At 49.7% G+C, this 20,231-nt stretch overlaps 4 protein-coding genes across 6 annotated transcripts; 2 read left to right on the forward strand and 2 right to left on the reverse strand.

Moving 5' to 3' along the window:
• Nucleotides 1–1,259: 1,259 nt before the first annotated feature.
• On the reverse strand, nt 1,260–6,113 carry LOC100825874 (L-type lectin-domain containing receptor kinase IX.1). Its single transcript, XM_010240562.2, has 3 exons — nt 5,916–6,113; nt 2,283–2,805; nt 1,260–2,162 (listed from the first exon to the last, which is right to left on the reverse strand). The coding sequence occupies exons 1-3, from the start codon at nt 6,016–6,018 to the stop codon at nt 1,592–1,594; spliced, it is 1,197 nt and encodes a 398-aa protein (XP_010238864.2). The 5' UTR covers nt 6,019–6,113; the 3' UTR covers nt 1,260–1,591.
• Nucleotides 6,024–6,672, reverse strand: LOC112272412 (cysteine-rich repeat secretory protein 1-like). The gene is made up of 2 exons (XM_024463102.1): nt 6,140–6,672; nt 6,024–6,078 (listed from the first exon to the last, which is right to left on the reverse strand). Exons 1-2 carry the CDS (start codon nt 6,670–6,672, stop codon nt 6,024–6,026), a joined length of 588 nt encoding a protein of 195 aa, XP_024318870.1.
• A 1,951-nt stretch (nt 6,673–8,623) lies between these two features.
• Nucleotides 8,624–9,492, forward strand: LOC100826188 (putative cysteine-rich receptor-like protein kinase 9). The gene is made up of 2 exons (XM_024463103.1): nt 8,624–8,780; nt 8,834–9,492. Exons 1-2 carry the CDS (start codon nt 8,624–8,626, stop codon nt 9,490–9,492), a joined length of 816 nt encoding a protein of 271 aa, XP_024318871.1.
• Nucleotides 9,493–11,537: 2,045 nt separating this feature from the next.
• LOC100826501 (L-type lectin-domain containing receptor kinase IX.1) lies at nt 11,538–17,393 on the forward strand. 3 transcript variants are annotated; one of them, XM_024463012.1, is made up of 3 exons: nt 11,538–12,363; nt 15,991–16,576; nt 16,667–17,393. In XM_024463012.1, exons 1-3 carry the CDS (start codon nt 11,538–11,540, stop codon nt 17,289–17,291), a joined length of 2,037 nt encoding a protein of 678 aa, XP_024318780.1. In that variant the 3' UTR covers nt 17,292–17,393. The 3 variants fall into 3 exon arrangements, with proteins under 3 accessions (XP_024318780.1, XP_024318782.1, XP_024318783.1); XM_024463014.1 differs by lacking the exons at nt 15,991–16,576; nt 16,667–17,393 and adding exons at nt 12,563–13,118; nt 13,211–13,958; XM_024463015.1 differs by lacking the exons at nt 15,991–16,576; nt 16,667–17,393 and adding exons at nt 12,566–13,118; nt 13,211–13,958.
• Nucleotides 17,394–20,231: the final 2,838 nt, after the last annotated feature.

Raw genomic sequence — 20,231 nt, forward strand, 5'->3', positions numbered from 1 at the left:
GGTTGGATTTCACAAAGAGGACTAGTGCAGGGCGTCGGATCGATCAATGTTGTTGTGGTCAGATCGGATTCCAGGAATTGAGTACGCAGAATATTAGGGCATCCTCAATAGGGTCTACTTCGCGTGTATCAAGAAGGCAGTGTTCAACGAGGAAGAGAGATGAATACGACAACTAAGTACTGGTTATTTGAAAAAATAACATACACAACACGGATGTCAAGAGAGAAAAGAAGATGACACGTGGATATCCATGAAGAAAAAAACGAATAGAAAAAAACATATTAAAAAAGAAAAGGAAAAAATTTAGTATCAGTCACCATTGCAGATGCCTTTACGCTCCATTTCAAAAAGAATGGCACGCACGCCTTTCAATAATTTACTTTGACTAACAATTAGACTAATGATTTGAGATTTAAGTGTTGCAAAAACTATATCATTGGATTCGTATTTTAAAAACTTTTCCAACGATATACAATTTCTAACATATAATCTACATACAATTGGTCTTTTTTTAGTGGTGATTTTGCCCGCCATTGGTGCAGCGCAGTGTTGGTGGTGAGCAGCACCATCGCCACTAACTCTTTTTTTTTACCGCCATTGGTAGGCCTTTTTTTAGCAGTGAAATCTACAGTCTGCTTCAATCAGCGTCTGACAGGTGGGCTCCATCAGTAAAAAATCAAGCAAAACCGCGAAACCACATGGTTTCGGGCCGACTGAGACAACTTTAGTCCGAATTTTATGATAAGTGGTGCACACGAGGTTCTATTTTTATTATGACCTCGCGTGCACCACTTATCATAAAATTCGGACTAAAGTGTTCAATTTCATAGTTTTAGGACTAAACTGACACCGCGACAATATAGGACCGCGGGTATATTTACCTCAAGGGGGTTTCATTTCCATTTGGAATGGAACCGGGGAGTTTCACCTGATGAGATTCGAAAAGTTTTACAAAGTTTGCTGCACTTGTCTACGAATCAGTCTTGCCAATAGTCGATCCAATTTTGCTGCATGATGTGTTTTACTTTGCAGCGTCATGGTTCACTTCACCTAGGTTGTAAAAAAAGAAGGGAAAAAATGAAGAACTGTTCCATACTTCCATTGTTACAGTGTAAGTTGCTTAATAAGCATAAGGTAGAGTTGCTCACATCCCAATGAAACTGTTGTTCATCAAGGCCGGAGACCTCCAATTGCCAATTGCTACACAAAGAGATGGAGGGTTTGTGCACTGAAGGCATGTCAATGACTAACCTTTGCTACTGAGACAGTTCCTCGAGGAAGGACTGAATCCTTTAGTACATATGTTGATGTTGGTTATTCCTCTGCTAGTCTGAGTTCTTCATCTTCCTTAAGCTTCATTGCTTTTAGACCCGTAAATTAACGAGAGGTTGTTTGGAAGACAAAGGGGTTTCATTTCCATTTCAAATGGAGAAGGGGAGTTTCACCTGATGAGAATTAAAAAAAAAAGCCTATCTATGTACACGGCCAGTGGTGATTGGTCTATCCAAATACCTAGAATCTAACAACTTGGGTGTTGAGTGGAGGTATGGTTCGATCAGACACAAGCAAAACCTCGAAGAAGAGAACCTGGTTAGCCAACCGGCAACGGCCCCCTTGCTGGGAGGATTGGAAGTGGAGCCTCAAACCTTAGTACGTTGACTGCCTGCCTGATGGACGGTCTCAAGCTCGGGGCATGGCGTGTACACCAAAGTCCAACGGCTATCACACGCTCCATCTCTTGGATGTCGAACTCCCCCTTTAGCCGCAGGTCGGCCGCATCAAGGGCCCTTCCTTGGTCGTTCAGCTCTGACACCCGTTGTGCCAAGTGGACCACGGTGCCGTCCAACAAAACTACAACGGGCCTTCGCCCGCAGGCAACCTCAAGTAGGACTACGCCGAAGCTGTAGATGTCGGACTCGGCGCTAGCCCTGCCAGTAACCATGCAGTCTGGGTCCATATACCCCATTGTGCCGGCGAGCTCTGTGGTGTGCGACCCATGGCAATGGTCGACGAGCCTCGCGAGGCCGAAATCGCCGAGTTTTGCACTGAAGGATGCGTCGAGCATCACGTTGCTAGGCTTGATGTCCCTGTGCAACACACATTGCTCCCAGTCTTGGTGTAAGTACAGAAGTGCGGAACCGATCCCTAGCACAATCTGATGCCTAAAAGAAGGTGAAATTCCCATTAAAACAATATCATATTCACATAGTGATTGGCAGAAACGGTACACAACACTAATTTTTTTGGCAACTAAGAGTAGCAAAAGTAGAACACTTAATTACCTGACCGACCATGTCAGTATATCCTCTTTATTGTAAAGATGAGTGTCAAGACTGCCTTTAGGCATCAGCTCATAGACAAGAAGGAGCTCCCCGCCACCATGGCACCAGCCGATGAGCTGCACCAGGTTGCGGTGCCGAAGACGGCTTATGATCCTCACTTCAGAGATGTACTCCTTCCTCCCCTGTTTTGAGCTCTTGGATACTCTTTTTATCGCGACATCAAGGTTTATGTCCTTAAAGAATCCTTTGTATACTGACCCGAAACCTCCTTCCCCAAGCTTTCCGCTGTCTGCAAAGTTACCAGTGGCGTTTGCCAGCTCGTTATAGCGAAATCGCTTGGGTCCTGTCCCTTTCCGGAATTCGTCTGCCATTGCCTCATCATCAAACAAGTCTTCTTCTTCTGTCTCGTCGATCCTTTTACCCAGCCGGTGCGAGAAGAGCCATACCGCAGAAACACTCATGAGCAGACACAAGACTGAACAAGCAACGATGATCAGTAGCCTTTTGTTGCGCTTTGAACTGGCTGAAATACATAAAAATCATAGGTATTAATTAATTAATGTTCAGAGGCCATCCCTTAATTTGTTGCAACACAACATATATGCGTGCATGCAATGTAACGGAGGAAGAGAAACCCGGAAAACGGATGGGGATCACGATGGGATCCGAGCTGTATCTCATATAACAGATGTAACTCTCGACAATGCCAACAATGCGGTGTGCTGTATCTCCGACGAGCGGAAGACCACGGTGTGCTGCAGCCACTACATGATGCTACCGCGCGTGTGCGAGTCTCCCTTTACGCAGATGACGCGGGTATCTTCGCTAGACCACTTGCGGAGGAGCTTGCTATTATTCATCGGCTGCTGGGTGTCTTCGGTGATGCCTCCGGACTCCGCACCAATCTGGAGAAGTCCGAGCTCTTCTTGGTCGGGTGCGATGACGATGAAGCCGCTGCCCACTTGCTGCTTTTCCGCCTAAACAGGGCTCCTTCCCTTGCTCCTACCTGGGTCTTCCCCTATCCCCGACAAGGCTCAAAGGCGCTGCGTTCCAACCTTTGATCGACAAGGTTGGTGCGCGTCTGGCGGGCTGGAAGGGCGTCCATTTCACTCGGGTGGGAAAAATCACCCTTGCCAAGTCTGTCCTCTCGGCGATGCATGGTCACCTATCACCTCACGGCTTTCGCTCTCCCCGCCTGGGTCCTCAAAAGAATCAACAAGCTCATGCGCGTGTTTGTCTGGACGCGGAACCGAGCGCCGGATCAAGTCGATTCCTCCATCTCGCTGGTGAACTGGAGCACGGTTTGCCGGCCGAAGCCCCTCGGTGGCCTTGGTATGCCGGATCTGTGCCGCTTTGGGAGGGCCCTCCGGCTGCGCTGGCTTTGGTTCAGCTGGACCGACAGGGCCAGACCTTGGGTTGGCCTTCCTATCCCTTGCGACGAGTCGGATCGGGCGCTCTTCAGGGCGGCGACGAAGATCACCTTGGGGGACGACGGCACGGCGCAATTCTGGCATGATGCTTGGCTGCCGGATGGCTCCTCGCCGGCCCAACGTTGGCCGAGGCTCCTGGCCATTGCCACCAGGAAGCAGCTCATGGTGCGGAAGGAGCTTTCGTCGCACAATTGGGTGCGCTCCCTCCTGAAGATTGACACCGCGGAGCAGATGGTGGACTTCGTGGAACTTTGGACATGCATTCGTGACGTTCAACTCTCTAACCAGGCTGACGCAATTGCCTGGCGATGGTCGACGTCGGGGACCTACTCTGCTGCCTCGGCATACAAAGCGCAATTCAACGGGTCGCTACCTCCCTTCTCCTCCGACAAGCTCTGGAAAGCGCAGGCGGAGCTCAAGTGCAAATTCTTCGCTTGGACGGTGCTTCACGGCAAGATCCTGACCGCGGATAACTTGGCACTCTGCCAATGGACGCACAATCCGATTTGCTAACTTTGCAGGATCTACCCGGAAACGATCATCCACATCTGTGGAGAATGCTGCTTCACCAGAGATGTCTGGTCCCACATTCAGGACTGGGCATCGGACCCCACGTTGTCCCTGCCGGATTCCGGGTCCGTCAATGACCTTTGGGAGGGGCTGGCCGAGGGGCGCCCTAAGCATGCGAAGAGGATGTTCAGCGGCAGGCTCATATACACTTGGTGGGGGGTCTAGAAGGAGCGAAATCGCCGCACCTTCAGAGGCGTGGCAATGTCGGCCTTGCAGGTGGCGTTCCTAGTGTGAGAGGAATACCAGGGCCGTGTTAGGGCGTGTTCGCTAGACCCGGGAGGATAGGCTTCCTCTCTCACTCTTTTTCTTTTACTTTGCTCCCCTCCTCCTCCCTGGGAATCTCTCTCTGATTCCCATCATGTACAGTGCTTCCCTTAAATCGAATGACGGATATCGACCGTCTTTCCCTCAAAAAAAAAAAGACAATACCAACAATGTTATTAGGAAGATCATTCGTATTCATATATTCGAGCGACCTGTCCAAACACTTGGTGCACTCGCTTTGTGTCAAAGTCCCTCGAGCACTACTGGACCATCCCATACACCATCGTGTGAGAGTTTCCTGCGGATCCGTCATGTCCGTGTACATCTCGTTCCCGGTGGCAAACCGTAGCGATGAGCTTGCTGCCTCCAGCAAGAGCCAGTTCATCAGCAAGTACCATGTCATGGGTGTAGACGCTACTATATATAGCTCCTTGTCTGATTGTATCAATAATCTTGAAAGCACAGCGTTGCCAGTTGGCATTGACTTATTTGAGTAAGGTAGGACTCATGTGTCGTGTCATACATGGCCCGGGCCATCTCCATGAGCTTGCTGACGAGAGTGGCAATATTTGAATGTCGCGCTGCCACAAGCTTAAGTTGAACGACTCGATTGGGCAGTAAAAATCAATAGGTATCTGGTGTTGCTCATCAGCATGCGGTCGTTGCGCCAAGCGAGAAGACGATATGGCAACAATGAGCTACAGGTAATCAATTAAGGAGGTTAGGACTTAGGACCGGATTTGCCATGGTGTCTAAATTGATCGGATGAACAGAAGGCAGAAATATACTCCTAGCAAACAGGTGAACCTTAGCTGAACCAACTAAAATAATGCATGTCAAGGAGGAGTACCCAATGTCCGGCTGGCAAGCATGGGGGAATTCTACAATGCACGGCTAGCTGGCTACAAGGAGGGACAGCTGAAGTGTTGGTTCATTGGCCGCAGGAAAAGCCTACGTTGATAACAAAGTGTTGCACGCGTACATCCTTTCTACGTATACAAAATGGCCTTCGTTGAGTTCCTTCGTTTCTAAATCGTCAGAATTTTCCCATACAGACAAAAATAAATCTTAATTATTACGACAATACCATCGGGAAACGTAACTCTGGAAATACTTACTCCGTTACTTCAAAGATGTCATTAAGACCAGATTTTGATCACAAATTATCATGTTAAAGTGTGGTTTAATTATATGACATGAAACCGACCACAACTATCACGAAGTATTTTCGATACTAATTTCATGTCATATAAATCACATCCGACATAGTAATTTATGGTCAAATCCTTGTCTTAATGAAAACTAATATGGTATCTTTTAAGGAATGGAGAGAGTATCATGAACTATAAAAAGCTTAATTATTACGAACCTGGAGCAGGAATGCTGACTTCGAAGAAATTCAGGTTGTATCTGATGATACAGCTGAACCTCGTCATGGTGCCACCGGTATTGTTAGGCAGCTTTGCAGTCATGTTCCCTAATAGGCCGTTGAGACATCGGGTGCAGGCGCTGGGCGCCAAATCCCTTCTGCACTGCACCAGCCCGTAGACCACCTGCGTGTTGTTGTTGTATGCCTGGCTCCCGTTGGCGAACCGCAGGGGCGAGCCGGCTGCCTCGGGCACGAGCCGGTTCATCAGCTCCCACCGCGTGCCGTTCATGGCGGCGACGTCATCGACAAAGTGGCTGCTGTTAGACCGGTAGGTGCGGAACATGCCGTCTCCGGCGACGGGGAACGAGATGGAAGGCTCGTCGGCGGCGTACTGGAGGACGCAAAACTTGTACATGATGGACGCCGCGGCGTTGAAGGGGCAGCCGGTGCTGACGAAGGACTGCGCCCTTCCCAGACAGTCCTTGCACTGGGCCGAGGTGCGGTCGACGTAGCACATGATCACGCCGAAGGCGGCCTCGTCGTCGGGGCCCGGACCGCCGACGCTGCCGTTGAGGAAGCCGCCGTTGCCGAGTGCGCCTTCGCCGAGGGCGTGGACCAGCTTGTCGAGGTTCTGCTGGTACTTACTGCCGACCGTGAAGTTGCGCTCCGGCGAGCAGTAGGTCACCAGAGGTGTTGTGTTGTTGCCGTATGCGGTCCCGATAAACGAGCTGCCGACGACGAGGGCGAGGAGAAGCATGTGTAATTGCATGTGCATATATACTATCAGTGCCATAGAAAAAGAGGAAGAAGCAATGAAGCTATGACGATAGATTCCCCAGCTGCTATATATGCTTCTGCCTGTCTGTCCTAGGATCCCAGCATGCCAGCATGCCGGCCTCTATATACGCAATGGATTGGGGGAGGATGAGGGCTTCCACTACTGATTTGGGTTAGTTTGCCGCCAGCCTCGATCATGGCGTCAATTGGAATACTACTCACTTCGTAGATAATTATTGGATTCCTTTAGAGCTACACTCGATCGGACCCGGAAAAGGTGGATCTATACGATGGATGCCGCGCGGTCGCGGCGGATAAATCGAGGTTGGGAGACAAGTCGATCCGGCCGGCCGGTATATATCATGCGTGTCCCAGCGGCTGTGTACAAACGGACTACCCTACTCAAATTTGAGACAATTAATATTACATGTCTCTGGGCACTTTTTACACATAAATACATCCGTATTTAGGAAAATTTGAGACAAGTAATACCGGTAGGAGGGAGTAGTTGCTTTTTGCGTGTGCTGAAGATTTCTCATTGGAGTCGAATTGGGTCCTCCTGACAGAAGGTATAGAGCCCGTGACGACCAGCAGGAGGACCTATAGTTCAAGGAGTTCTGTTCTGATAGAACCCCGAGGCTGCATACTTACTGCATGCACAGGCAAGCAACCCATATGAATATTACTCAGTATTTAATTCATAACTCTGTTATTTGCCATGATGGATATGTTGTTTACTTAAGATGAGGCGATTCTAGCTTTAATATGACCATTAATTCATGTTTGCTGTTACAATACTAGCATTTGTAGGTTGTTAATTATTTGTTGATCATTCCTTGCTTGCTTGATTGTCTCAATTATTTTGTTTTCTGCAAGTAAAGAACAGTGCAAAAGTAATCTACAACGATGGTGTCATTACTGGGCTGCTAAGGTCAAGACTCAAGAGTTACCGCCATAGTATGTCCAAGGGTTACCATAATGTCACTTATTTAGTTACCTAGATGTCTAGATTACAATTATGAATACAATGCTGATGTAGTTATATCTAGTTGTCCAGGTTGTTCGATGCAGAGGTCAGAGGGTTTATCCTCTTTCCGGAAAAAGTTGTTCAGATTGACCAAAGCACTGATGGAGTTATCCTGACTCCAATGTGTAGTTACCACTTACTCTTTCCGACCCAAATTAAATGTCGTACGCTTAGTCAAAGTTTTGCCTAAACCATGTCTCTAAACCTGCAACAATTAAATCGGATCGAAGACAACTGCACTAGTATAGTTACACATCATTCAATCACCATGGCAACTGATTTACTAGCTACCAAGCTATACAGCATGCAGAATCGTTAAATTCAGTAGTTCCATATATATAAGTTCGATATCATTCAATCACTTGAAATCTATGTTTTCAAAGTTCAATTTGATTAGTTCGATAAATAATTAAATAACCCACGGTCATGTACACGACAGGCAGGGTAGGTAGGTTGTAGCAGAGTTCGTACGAGGCCGACTTTTCCTGCCGGCCGGCGCCGGCCCAAGATGATTTCAAAGGTCAACTTGATTGACCGTCAGACTGAATGACCCATTTCGCTCGCCCAAAACAAAAGAAGAAAATCTCAATGACTCACGACGCAACGTACGATGTACAATTTGCATATCTATTACTATTTATTAAATTGGAGTTGGTGGTGATTGCTGGGACGCCGTAGGTTAACTTCGTTAAAATTACAACCAATATGCCACTGCCCTTTATTTTCTTTTCCTCCAATTTTTTCACGATTTCTCCTACTCCATCTTACAACCGACGCCACCACCCGCATCCCGACCTCGACGGCGCCATGAGTTACCTACACAGAAAATAAAATTAAATAATTTGTGATTTTGTTGACCCGTAGCAACGCGCGAGCACACATGCTAGTATCTAAAAATTCAGTGATGGTCACGGCTCCATGGCTCCTTGTCCAGCTCCTGCTCCTGCTGCTGCTCACTCTAGTGATCTCTTCCTCTCTGGTGCACGTTGCAGGAGCAGAGGGCCAGACCTACTGGCCGTTGCATCCTTACTGCTCGACCACGGGCAACTACGCAGGGGACAGTCAGTACCGGCGTAACCTCCTCGCGCTCTTCGGTGACCTCTCCCTTCCAAAGCCCTCAGCAACCGTGGCTTCTACAACGCCTCGGTCGGCGAAGCGCCCGACGAGGTCTTTGGCCTCGTCGGGTGCTACGCCGACCGCAGCTGGACCCAGTGCCACGACTGCCTCTACGCCGCGGCTGCCGGGATCCAGTCCTCCTGCCCCTTCAGCAGGGAGATGAAGGGCGCCTACGACGCCTGCGTCCTCAGCTACTCCAACGTCTCCTCCTTCGTCTCCTCCGGCGTCGCTGACCTCGATGTCGCCTTTTACACGTGGAACGACTCCTACGTGGACGACCATGTCAGCATGAATCAAACCAGGTGGAAGCTGCTCGTCGACCAGCTGGCGCCGAGGGCTTCCCGGTCAGAGCTGCGGTTCGCCAACGCGACCGTGCCGTACGCCGAGACCACCATGTATGGGCTGGCGCAGTGCACCAGGGACCTGGTCGCCGGCGAGTGCTACAGATGTCTTACCAAGTCCGTGGCCAACCTCTCCAGTAGGCTTCCTAACAATACCTATGGTGGCATCAAGGGCTACGGCTGCTACGCGATTTACAGCACCCGCGAGAGCCTCCCCGTCACCGTTCCACCGCCGCTTGCACCGCCGCTACCCTCGAATCTTCCACCGCCACTTGCACAGATGCCGCCATCATCGAATGTTCCGCCACCAGGTTAGCTTTTTAATTTCTGCCGCCTTTGCTACTTAAAATTGTGCTTTTAACTTTTGAGGTTGTGCAACTTTAATGAAGTTTAATTAAGGTTATATATATGGAGTGACTTCGAGAAGGGGTGATCGTCCGGTAACCGCTTTCACCGGTCCCCCACGTACGGTAAATGGACTTACCGGGCCAAAAATACCGTTCATTTTGAATAGACCAACAGGGGTGTATACAGATAGGCGTTTTCTTTTCAAATCTCATCAGGTGAAACTTGTCAGCTCTATTCCAAATGGAAACGAAACCCTGCCTTGCAGGTTAGACAACCTCGTGTTAATTTACCAGTCTAAAAGCAATCAAGCTTCAAAAATGTTCAGACGTCATAAAGGTTACATCAACAACTCAGAATATATAGCAAAGGAACCAACATCAACAGCAAAGAATCTGCTAAGGACCCAGTCCTTCCTCGGGGAACTGTCAGTACCAAAGGTTAGCCAGTGCGATGCCTTCAGTGCACAAACCTCCATCTCTTCCGTAGCAACTGGAGGTATTCGGCCTTGATCATGTTAGAATTAATCTTGCCTAAGAGTCTAAGTCTAATTAGGTTAGAAGGTATGGATTGGATTCATAGTGCTTTTGGTATGTACTGTCGAGTTGTAATCAGATTAGTTTCCATGCATGTGGAAGCTAGCGTTGTGTCCTTCTGGATTTAGTGTTGGGACTGTTTGTCCTGGTGTGTGTATATACACAAGCATGGCTGTTGCTATGAATTAAGTTTCGTGAGAAAAAAAAGAAAAAAAAAGAGAGGCATGACAGATGCCTCTGACCAAATAGAAGATTTTGTGATCTCGTTTGATTGATCTTTGGCAAACCCAACAGATCAACAGCAGTGAATGACATGGAGTGAGTACGTTACCAATCCTGCAGATTAATATGCAGATACGAGTAGTGGTACCTCTTTTTACATGAGGAGGCAGCTCGCTTTTACTGTGAAGGGATTAATATATAAGAATTTCCATGTATCGAAACCGCTTTGGTCCAGCCCCTTTTCTCGAAGTCATCTTCGATCCATGAGGCGCTCATCATCCGAGAGTTTACCGTCTTTGAACAATTCCACCTGGTTTCGCCATTTCCAAGGACATGGCAGAACCAGCAGAGCACCATTACAAGCCCTGTATGGTATTAGCACCAATTTCACTTTGCATCACTTGCAATTGCAAGAATCTCCTCTGAGCCTGCAAATTTAGCTCCTGGCACTGCAGATTATCCCATGTGAGTTCATTCCTCCGCTTCTCTACCCAGCCGGCCGGCCCTCTTGATATTGACATGCATTTATTTTTTCTTCTCCTTAGGAGTTAAGAACATGTTTAAGTAAACAAATCGTACACTGAATATACATGGATGCCTTTCACTTTCGTGGAGTCAGACTAATCAATGGAAGGAGGAGATGGCTAGCTAGCTAATTAAGCACGCACCATCTCTTCCACGACAATAATTAATATGCAGGGTAGATTTGTTCACAGATCGACTACTACTTCTTTTTCAAATCAAGTTAATTAATTAGTAGTATTGACGGCTAAGTTTGGACTTTGGACCACATAGACACTGTCATTACTCATTTCGATGATGTAACCTTACCTTACCTTAGCTGCTTGCCGGCCTAACCATTCTCTTCTCTAGTCTTGGATCAAGACCAGTTTTTTTGTATCCGGCGGGAGGCATGTTACTGTTAGCTAGCCTGTGCTTTATCAGCGGTGCGAGGCCGACTAAATTATGAGCTTTCGTCTCTCAGATGAGCTCAAAAACTTGCATATATAGGTACATTGCAGGCAGGGTAGGTAGAATTAAGGCTTCGTATGGGGCCGACTTTTCCTTCCGACCGGCGCCGGCGCCCGGCCATGAAGATTTCAAAGGTCAACTTGATTGATTGACAGACTCAATATATTTTGCTCGAAGAAAGAAGAAAAATTCATTGACTCCTGACGCAGTACGATGTATTACTTTACATATATCTATACCTAGCCGGCACTCCGGCTAGGATAGGACCTTTGCAAAAAATTGGGCAATGGCCACGGCTCCATGGCGCCTTGTCCTGCTGTTGCTACCCCTAGCGATCTCTTTCTCTCCGGTGCTGGTGCACGTTGCAGTAGCAGAGGGCCAGACCAACCGGCCGTTGAATCCTTACTGCTCGACCACGGGCAACTACACGGACGACAGTCAGTACCGGCGGAACCTCCTCGCCCTCTTCGGCGACCTCCCTTCCAAGGCCATCAGCAACCGTGGCTTCTACAACGCCTCCGTCGGCGAAGCGCCCGACGAGGTCTTCGGCCTCCTCGGGTGCTACGCCGACCGCAACTTGACCCTATGCCGCGACTGCCTCTATGCCGCGGCCGCCGGGATTCAGACCTCCTGCCCCTCTAGCCGGGAGATGAAGGGCGCCCTCGACGCCTGCGTCCTCCGCTACTCCAACGTCTCCTTCGTCTCCGGGGCCGCCGACCTCACCGTCGCCTTCTTTAGTATGGATTTCTCCTACGTGGAGGACCCGGCTGGCATGAACGACACCAGGTGGAGACTGCTCTTTGACCATCTGGCGCCGAGGGCCGCCACGTCGGAGCTGCGGTTCGCCAACGGGACCGTGCCGTACGCCAAGACCACCATGTATGGGCTAGCGCAGTGCACCAGGGACCTCAACGCCAGCGAGTGCTACAGATGTCTTGCCAAGTTTGTGGCCGACCTCTCGATTAACCTCCCCAACTATACCCATGGTGGCATCAAGGGCTACAGCTGCTATGCGATTTACAACATCGGCGCGAGCCTCGACGTCACCGTTCTACCGCTGCTTTCACCGCCGCCGCCGCCGCCTCCATCGTCGAATCTAATTCCACCACGAGGTATATATATTTGGCCTTTTTCTTTTCTGCCGCCGTTGCTAATTAATTAAAACTCTCGGTTGAGTGAGGTTTACGAAAATCTCATTAATTCACCTGAAATGGAACACTTAAAATTATTGCACTCTTAACTCTTAAGGTTAGCTAAGTGTTCTCACCCCGTTTGCTGGAGATCCCTAATGCTAATGCATTTTTCGTTCAGAAGACCCACCGCGTGATCTCCGGACGGACAGCAGGATGCCACTAGTGGCGGGCATTTCTGTAGCTGTTTCCATCTTTTTTGTTGCCTGCATGGGTCCTTTGCTTTGGTTTCTTTTGCGTCGCCATCAAAGGCTCAAGCGCATGTCGAGAGAACAAGAAGTAGACACCTTTGACGATGAACCGTCATTGGAATATGAGTTCGAGCAAGGGACCGGACCCAAGCGGATTCGCTACGGTGATCTGGTCATGGCCACCAAGTGCTTCTCTGAAGAGGAGAAGCTTGGAGAAGGAGGCTTCGGTTCGGTGTACAAAGGATTCTTGAAAGAGCTGAAACTTGAAGTGGCTATAAAGAGAGTGTCCAAGAGCTCAAAACAGGGAAGGAATGAGTACATCTCAGAGGTGAAGATCATAAGCCGGTTGAGGCATCGGAACCTTGTGCAGCTCATTGGCTGGTGCCATGGTGGCGGAGAACTCTTGCTTGTCTATGATCTTATGCCCAATGGTAGCCTCGACACTCATCTTTACAGTTCTGACAACATATTGTCGTGGCCAATCAGGTAGTTAAGTACGTGCTTATAGTATGTGTAAGTATTGAGACCATGATCACCTCATGTCTCTCCAAATGATTATTTTTGTGCTATTTTGTTAGGCATGAGATCGTGCTCGGGTTAGGTTCCGCACTTCTCTACCTGCACCAAGACTGGGAGCAATGTGTTCTACACCGAGACATCAAACCAAGCAACATAATGCTTGACGCTTTCTTCAATGCCAAGCTCGGTGATTTTGGGCTTGCGAGACTTGTCGACCACGGGCGAGGACCGTACACGACAGGTCTTGCAGGAACTATGGGCTACATGGACCCCGAGTGTATGGTCACTGGGAGGACCAGTGTCGAGTCTGATGTTTATAGTTTCGGTGTCGTCCTCCTCGAGATCGCTTCTGGTAAGCGGCCCGCAGTGGCTCGGCAAGAATCAGAGCACCTAATACATCTCGTGCAATGGGTCTGGGATTCATGGGGAGGTGGAAGGACCCTTAATGCAGCTGATGCACGTCTCAACATGGAGTTCGACGAACGGGAGATGGAGTGTGTGATTGTTGTTGGACTCTGGTGCGCGCACCCTGACCGCAACCTGAGACCATCCATCAAGCAGGCAGTCAATGTGTTACGGTTCGAGTCACCATTGCCAAGCCTTCCGCCTAAGATGCCGGTCGCGACGTTTAAACCGGCATTGGAGTCTTTTGTTTCTGCCTCTCAACTAACAGGCGGTAGGTGACATACTACCTTGACACAGCCTGTTGATTGTTTATTTATTAGGGCAAGAGTTGTATCTCCAGCAAGAGATCACAACCCTCGTTGTCTTCTTTAATAAGCCTGTAATGTCAGCAAAATGCCTAAGATTACGTGATAACAGACTTGCATTTGGGAGATGCCTTATGTACAGTTAAAATCTTCCTTAAAAGAGGTCTCTGGTTTCCAGTAACCCAGACCAATATTGTGAATGTCCAGTTCTCGATCTGTTCAACCCATATTTAACTTGTGGGTTAGAACGTCCATGTCGTCAACAAACAATACATGCAAAAGGGGTCATAGCTTCTTCCTCTATATGGCACTGGCATGGGGTCAGTCAGAATGTGGGACCTCATGTTAGCCAGGGTACATGCACTACGTCAAGGATCCCATGTTCATCCGCGATCTAGTTAAATCGACGAGGTTGGGCGGCAAATTAACCCAAATAATTAATGCCAGCAGCCAGCCAGCCCCAATTAATCTCCATTGTTTGATGGATATGACGCGTACGTACCTGCAGTATATAGTACAGAGGCCGGCATGCGGCAGAAGGCCCCCAGAACCCAGAAACAAGACTCTGTCGTCGTCGTCGTCATAGCTTCTTCTTCTTCTATGGCACTGGCAGCAGTATCCATATGCATGCTGCTTCTGGCCCCGGTCGCCGGCTCGTTCATCGGGACCGCAGACGGCAACGACAACACAAAACACGTGGCGACCCACTGCTCAACGGCGCGCAACTTCACCGTGGGCAGCGCGTACCAGGGGAACCTCGACAGGCTGCTCCACGGCCTCGGCGAGAGCGCGATCCGGAACGGCGGCTTCGGGAACAGCAGATTCGGCGGCCCGGGCACCGGCGACGAGGCCTTCGCCGTGATCATGTGCTACGTGGACCGGACCTGGCCCGACTGCAGGGACTGCGTGCACAGAGCGTCGTCCTTCGTCAGCGCCGTGTGCCTCTACAACGCCGCGGCGGCGGTCATGTACAGGTCCTGCGTCGTCCAGTACGCCGACGACGAGTCCGCCACTCGGTTCCCCGTCGCCGGGGACGGCAAGTTTTACACCGACGCCACTAGTACCAGTTTCGTCGACGACGCGGTCGCCATGAATGGCACGCGGTGGGAGCTGATGAACAGGCTCGTGCCGAAGGCGGCTGGCTCGGCGCTGCGGTTCGCCAACGGAAGCCAGCCGTTCAACAACAACAGCAGCAGCAGCAACACCACGCAGGTGGTATACGGGCTGGTGCAGTGCAGAAGGGATTTGGCGCCCAGCGACTGCACCCATTGTCTCAACGACCTATTAGGGGAGATGACTACACAACTACCTAACCTTACCGGTGGTACCGTGATGAGGTTCAGCTGTAGCATTAGATACCAGCTGAATCAGTTCAACATCGGCATTCCAGCTGCTCCAGGTTGGTAACCTTACTTTTGATATTTCCAGACTTCAGTGGCGCGCGCCAAGCTTGGCTATTTATCAATCATCTACTTTTTTATCTTATTTTCTTAACAGTCAATTGGGGTTGCAGACTTTCTGCATTTGCAGAATCATTTGCTAAAAATGGCCGGGATTCATTTTGTTCCCGCAAATGCTGGTTCCTCAAGAAAAAAAAAAAACTGGATCCAATACCAAAACCTTGGCTATTTATCAATCATCTACTCCCTCCGATCCTAAATTGTTGTCGAAATATTACATGTATCTAGATGTTTTTTAAGAATAGATACATCCATATTTAAACAAATTTGAGTCAAGAATTTAGGATCAGAGGGGGTATTTATTTTATTTTCTTAACGGTCAATTGGGGTTGCACTTTTTTGCACCAAATTAAACAGCACATTTCAGAATGTGCATTTGTGTTTTTTTTCTTAAAGAAAATGCATTATTATTTCTAATATTAACTACTTCCATAATTTATGCTTTTATTTTTTGAGGATTTCTTTTTTGTTTGTGGCATGTCTAAAACTCTACCCTTTGATATAGATAAAGTTAACAATTGAATGCAGATCCAGAACTTGCCAAGATTCACACGCACCACCAACCCTTCAAAAACTTGCACAATTAATGGAATTGTGGGAATAATTATTTTTCGATTAATGTACTGTGGGAATAATTATACCTTCCCTTTTTTCTTGTTTTGTAATCAGAAAGAGCAGGACCTCCACCTCTGCCTGGCTCAAAGGGCAGAAAAAAAAACCTGACCGCAGTGTTTGTGGGTGCGGCTTTTGGTTTTCTCTTGTTGGTGATTGGCATGATCATCTTGTTGTGGCTATTCTTGCGCCGGCGGAGGAAAAGGATTAATGAGATGCTAGAAGATGATGAAGAAGAAGAAGCATGCTTGTTCGACAGTGATGATGCGACAATGGAAGATGACTTCAAGAAAGGGACCTGGCCTAGGCGATTCCGGTACAACCAACTGGAACTTGCCACTCACAACTTCTCTGACAAGAACAAGCTTGGGGAAGGTGGGTTTGGTTCGGTGTACAGAGGTTTTTTCGAGGACGTGAACCTTGAAGTGGCTATCAAGAGAGTGTCCAAGGGCTCCAAACAGGGAAGGAAAGAGTACATCTCGGAGGTAAAGATCATAAGCCGCCTGAGGCACCGGAACCTCGTGCAGCTCATCGGCTGGTGCCATGGTGGCGGCGAGCTCTTGCTTGTCTACGATCTTATGCCCAACGGCAGCCTCGACACTCATCTTTACGGTTCAAACAACACCTTATCATGGCCACTCAGGTTAGTACGTACATGTGTAAGAGTATATGAATTCTATCAATCACCTCCCTGCTTTCGAATTGAGTTTATTTTGTCTCATCCTATTTTTAGGCATGAGATTGTGATCGGTTTAGGGTCTGCACTTGTCTACCTACATCACGAGTGGGAGCAATGTGTTTTGCACCGGGACATCAAGCCAAGCAACATAATGCTTGATGTGTCCTTTGGAGCTAAGCTTGGCGATTTTGGGCTCGCGAGACTTGTCGACCACGAGCGAGGACCATATACAACAGGCATTGCGGGAACTATGGGCTACCTAGATCCTGAGTGCGTGGTCACTGGGAGAACCAGCACTGAGTCTGATGTCTATAGTTTCGGCATCGTCCTTCTCAACATTGCTTGTGGCAGACGGCCAGCTGTGCTTCTGGAACAAGACAAGGTAGTTATCCCGCTTGTCCAATGGGTCTGGGATTTATGGGGAAGTGGCAAGACTCTAGATGTGGTCGATGCTCGACTCGACATGGAGTTCAACGACCATGAGATGGAGCGTGTCATAGTCGTGGGGCTTTGGTGCGTGCACCCCGACCGCAGCCAAAGGCCGTCGATCAAGCAGGCGCTCAACGTGTTGCGGTCTGAGGCGCCATTGCCAAGCCTTCCAGCAAAGATGCCTGTTGCTAATTTTAAGCCGGCATTGGATTCTTTTGTTTCTGCCTCCCACTTGACAGGCGGCAGATGATATACGTTGACAAGAGAATTCTTAATTAAGAAGTTAATTAGTAGGAATCTTGGGGGAGTCTAATTAATGGTTTTTCTTAAAACTATTGGTAACGATTCAAACTTAGGCACAAACATATGTTTTCGTCCCCCACCTATACCTAATCTTGAAGTAATTGACTTGATTAATTAATTTATCCTCCTACCTATATACGTAATTTGTAGTTTGTTCAACGAAACCGGTACGTTGTTGAAGTTCTTTTTCCCCAAAAAAGAGAGGTTTCCCGGTCTCTGCATCAATCGATGCACGTAGCCATTGCATTATTGCAGAGCAAATAGCGTTCAGAACCGAGAACTCAGATGGCTGCATCATCATTGTTTTTCACACCTCTAGCATTGGTAGCCGCAACAAGTGGCACAACACACCGATTGTCGCCAACTTGACAGAAGCAGAGAACCTCTGCATGGCTTTCAACATGATGTTGGACAATGGCTTGGGCGGCACCGCCAGATCCTCCGGCAGAGCTGGTACCACCATCGTCATAGCCTCAGCTTCTCCAACTCTTCCGGCAAATTAAAGAAGGAAAATTTGTTTTAGCTTTTTAAAGTATGGTGTGTGCGTTTTGATAGGAGAATGCTTGAAACAGGGCGGGGTTTGCAAAAGTGCATGCGGCGATAAGATATTCACCGTCAAACCCTGGGTTAACGTGTTTGGACGTATGAATTTTAACTTGCATTGTAGCCATATATAGTGCATTAGTTATCGCGAGTACACCCAAATGGTCCCGAATAGTACGTACCATGTGCTATGGATCAAATTTGAACTTGAATTTTTGCGATTGTTTCCCCAAAGAAAGCTGATCTCAGCTCTGCATCAGTCGATGCTCACAGCTAGCCTGGAATACAGATTTTGTTCATTGGTACGCGTGCTTTATGGACCGGTCCTTGCAGGAGTGCCTCGGAATGATCAAAGCCATGTACTAAATGGAGTGTGTCGTGCGAAGACATAAATATATTTTTGGTCTCTTAATTAGTACTCCCTCCGCCCCGTGATTCAAATTTGTTTAAATATGAATGTGTCTATGCATAAAAAGTATCTAGATACATGTACTCCCTCCGATCCGTATTACTTGTTTCAAATTTGTCCAAATACAGACGTATCTATGTGTAAAAGCATCTAAATATATGTAATATTTCGACAAATAATTTCGACCGGGTGAAGTAATAGAAAGTTTAATACGGAACGGTAGTAGTACTTCTCTCGATTTAATTTGTCCGTTAACTCATGAGAGTGCATGCATGTTTCTACTTGGATGGCTTCTTCTCTTTGTTCGATCGTCGACCCAGTATTTGCTTTAATTACCTCGTGGGACGCGCATATCTATATGCACCAAGCATGGCTCCCAGATCGAATCCTGCCGGGAGTGCATGACACGTGGCACAGGAGCGTGAGAGCTCGTACAAAGTGTACGAGAGGTGCCGGCCTGCCGGCCAACCGCTCAGATCTTCATGCAGCGCCGGCTACAAAAACCAGTCTTGATCCAGGACGGCGTCATGCAGGTTCAACCTTTTTTGGTCTCTATGATTCGCATGATTTTAAAAACATTAAAATAAAATACATATTCTTTCGCACAGCAAACGATGTCTCAAAGCATTTCAAAAATACAGACATGGAGTAGGCTGCTGTGCACGGCCTTCCGCTCGGCTCTGGCGACCGCCTAGGCGCCCGCTCCGCCGCCGGTGGCCTTCTTGGCCATCTCCACTCCCTGCGCTAGCTATGTCGCTCTCCCCGCCCTCACCTGCCTTCCGTCGCCGCTCGCGCTCGCTTTCGCCCGTGAGGCGGTCACCCGTGACCCCTGCCGCTGCTCTCCCTGCGCCGGAATCCGCCGGAATCCGCTGACCGGCTGTGCCTGTCCTTCGGGAGCCAGGACCAAGATTCGTCGTCTCGTGGCCCTCGCCGCTCCTCCCCGACTCCGTCCCCGCAAGACTCGCTGGCCCGTCCTCTGGTGTTGTCGTCGCCCGCCGCGCCCCCGCTTTCGCCTGCGGTCGCTTCCCCGCTCCCCCGCTCCTTCCGCTCGGCTCTGACTGCGGGTGGGGTCGCTCCCCCGGCGGCGCCGCGCCCCCGCCTGGCCAGCCTGGTGGTGGGGGGCCTGAAGTCCGGAGGGTCTGGGTCCGGGTCGCCGGTGGCCGGGCCCGGGGCTCCCGCTGCTGCCCGGCGTCCGTCGGGCCGTGTTCTGCAGCCGGTTGGTGGGCCCCGTGGATGCTGGGGGGTGGCGACGTGTCGGTCCTGGGCGCCCTGGCACGCGGCATCGGCGCGCCGCTCCCCTTTTGCAAGGATTCGCGCGTGCTGATGGTTCCTTTGTCGACTTGCGTGGACGATGCTTCCGTTGCCTCTCATCAAACCATCAGGTTGCTTTCTGCACTTCGCCGGTCAAGTGCGCTCTGGCCATGTGGCTCGGCAGTGCCGCTCCCGTGACCTCCCCCACACGCGCTCTCGCACCCCCCTCCTTCGCCTCGCCGCCTCCCGCCCCTTTTAAGCTTGCCATCCCCAGCTAAACTGCTGCACTCCCCATCCGCTGCCCCCGTCCCACGACATCCGCGCGCGTCTGCTCTTTCCCGAGCCGCAGACCGCTTCGCCCGCTGCCCCAGCCCTTCTGCCACTGCCCAGCTCGCGCCTCTACTTCCTGCGGCCTCCCCTGTTGTTGCGGATCCTGAGATTGCTGCTCCTTCCACCTCCCCTGCTTCCTCCTGCCGCGATGGATGCTGCTTTTGGCAGTCGCTGGGAGCTGCCGCTGGCCGAGACATACGCTCCGGGTTGTCCCCTCCGTGTGCGCATTGTTGCTGACCGAACCGCCGCGATGGGCGCTGCTGAGGCACGGCTTGAGCGTGACGCTCTAGTCGTTGTCCCGGCATACTCGATGCTGCGGCTCTGCCCGGCGGATGTCTCCGCTGCCATCGCGTC

This window comes from Brachypodium distachyon, chromosome 4 (assembly GCF_000005505.3).
Source record: "Brachypodium distachyon strain Bd21 chromosome 4, Brachypodium_distachyon_v3.0, whole genome shotgun sequence".
Lineage (NCBI taxonomy): Eukaryota > Viridiplantae > Streptophyta > Magnoliopsida > Poales > Poaceae > Brachypodium > Brachypodium distachyon.